The sequence below is a fragment of the Alligator sinensis genome, unplaced genomic scaffold (assembly GCF_000455745.1).
Source record: "Alligator sinensis unplaced genomic scaffold, ASM45574v1 scaffold1667_1, whole genome shotgun sequence".
In the NCBI taxonomy this organism is placed as follows: domain Eukaryota; kingdom Metazoa; phylum Chordata; order Crocodylia; family Alligatoridae; genus Alligator; species Alligator sinensis.
Genome location: NW_005842504.1, coordinates 934,882 through 935,828, shown reverse-complemented (window position 1 = coordinate 935,828; position 947 = coordinate 934,882). Strand labels below are relative to the sequence as shown.

The window sequence follows — 947 nt, the reverse complement described above, 5'->3', positions numbered from 1 at the left end:
GGCTGCCTCCTCCCGCTCCTCTGCAGCCCCCCGTGCACGGCTCCTTTCCTCTCTGCCTTTCACTCTGTCTCTCTCTCCCCCGTCTCCGTCTGTCTCTGCCGTCAGCCTCTTCTGCAAGCTGGCCGCCCTGGTCAGGCACCGGGTCTCTCTCTTCGGTAAGCGCCTTTTCCGCCCCAGGGAGCTTGCCCGGGGGTGACCTGCCTCCCCCCGCTCCTGCCCTGGCTCCACGGCCTTGGAGATGCTCCTTTCTGCCCTGCTGCCCCACACCTCTGGGGCTAAGCAGGTGATTCCGCCCCCCCAGGCACAGACGCAGCCTCTGTGGTGAACTGTCTGCACATCCTCGCCCGGTCCCTGGATGCCAGGTGAGCCCCGCACCCCAGATCCAGACCAAGCCAGGGTGGGGGTCCGACTGAGTCCCCCAGCAGCTAGGTGGGGAAGGGGGGTGTCCCCTGTGGCTCCCCCTTGCCACCACAGCCCCCACTGCTCCTTGTGGCTCCGCCCATCAACGACTCCACCCACATCCCTGCGTCTCTACCCCACAACCCATCACAGGCTCCGCCCATAACCCCACCTTAGCCCCCATGGGTCCCTGTGGCCCCTCCCCTCCCCCCGAGGCCCCGCCTCCAGCTGACACCTGGCCCCGCCCCACAGGACGGTGATGAAGTCGGGCCCCGAGATCGTGAAGGCGGGGCTGCGCTCCTTCTTCGAGAGCGCCTCCGAGGACATCGAGAAGATGGTGGAGAACCTCAAGCTGGGCAAGGTCTCGCAGTCGCGCACCCAGGTCAAGGGGGTGTCGCAGAACATCAACTACCCCACCGTGGCGCTGCTGCCCGTGCTCACCTCCCTCTTCGAGCACGTGGCCCAGCACCAGTTCGGCGACGACGTCATGTGTGAGCTGGGGGCGGGGCCCCAGGCATGGGCAGGGGGTGTGGGCGGAGCCCTGGGGG

At 67.8% G+C, this 947-nt stretch overlaps 1 protein-coding gene across 1 annotated transcript in view; it reads left to right on the top strand.

The window, feature by feature from the left end:
• Window positions 1-947, top strand: part of RYR1 (ryanodine receptor 1) — a 45,730-nt gene that overhangs the window by 26,366 nt on the left and 18,417 nt on the right. Inside the window, 3 exon segments of the mRNA XM_025213073.1 lie at window positions 106-155; window positions 302-362; window positions 652-890. Coding sequence (XP_025068858.1) covers window positions 106-155; window positions 302-362; window positions 652-890 — 350 coding nt within the window.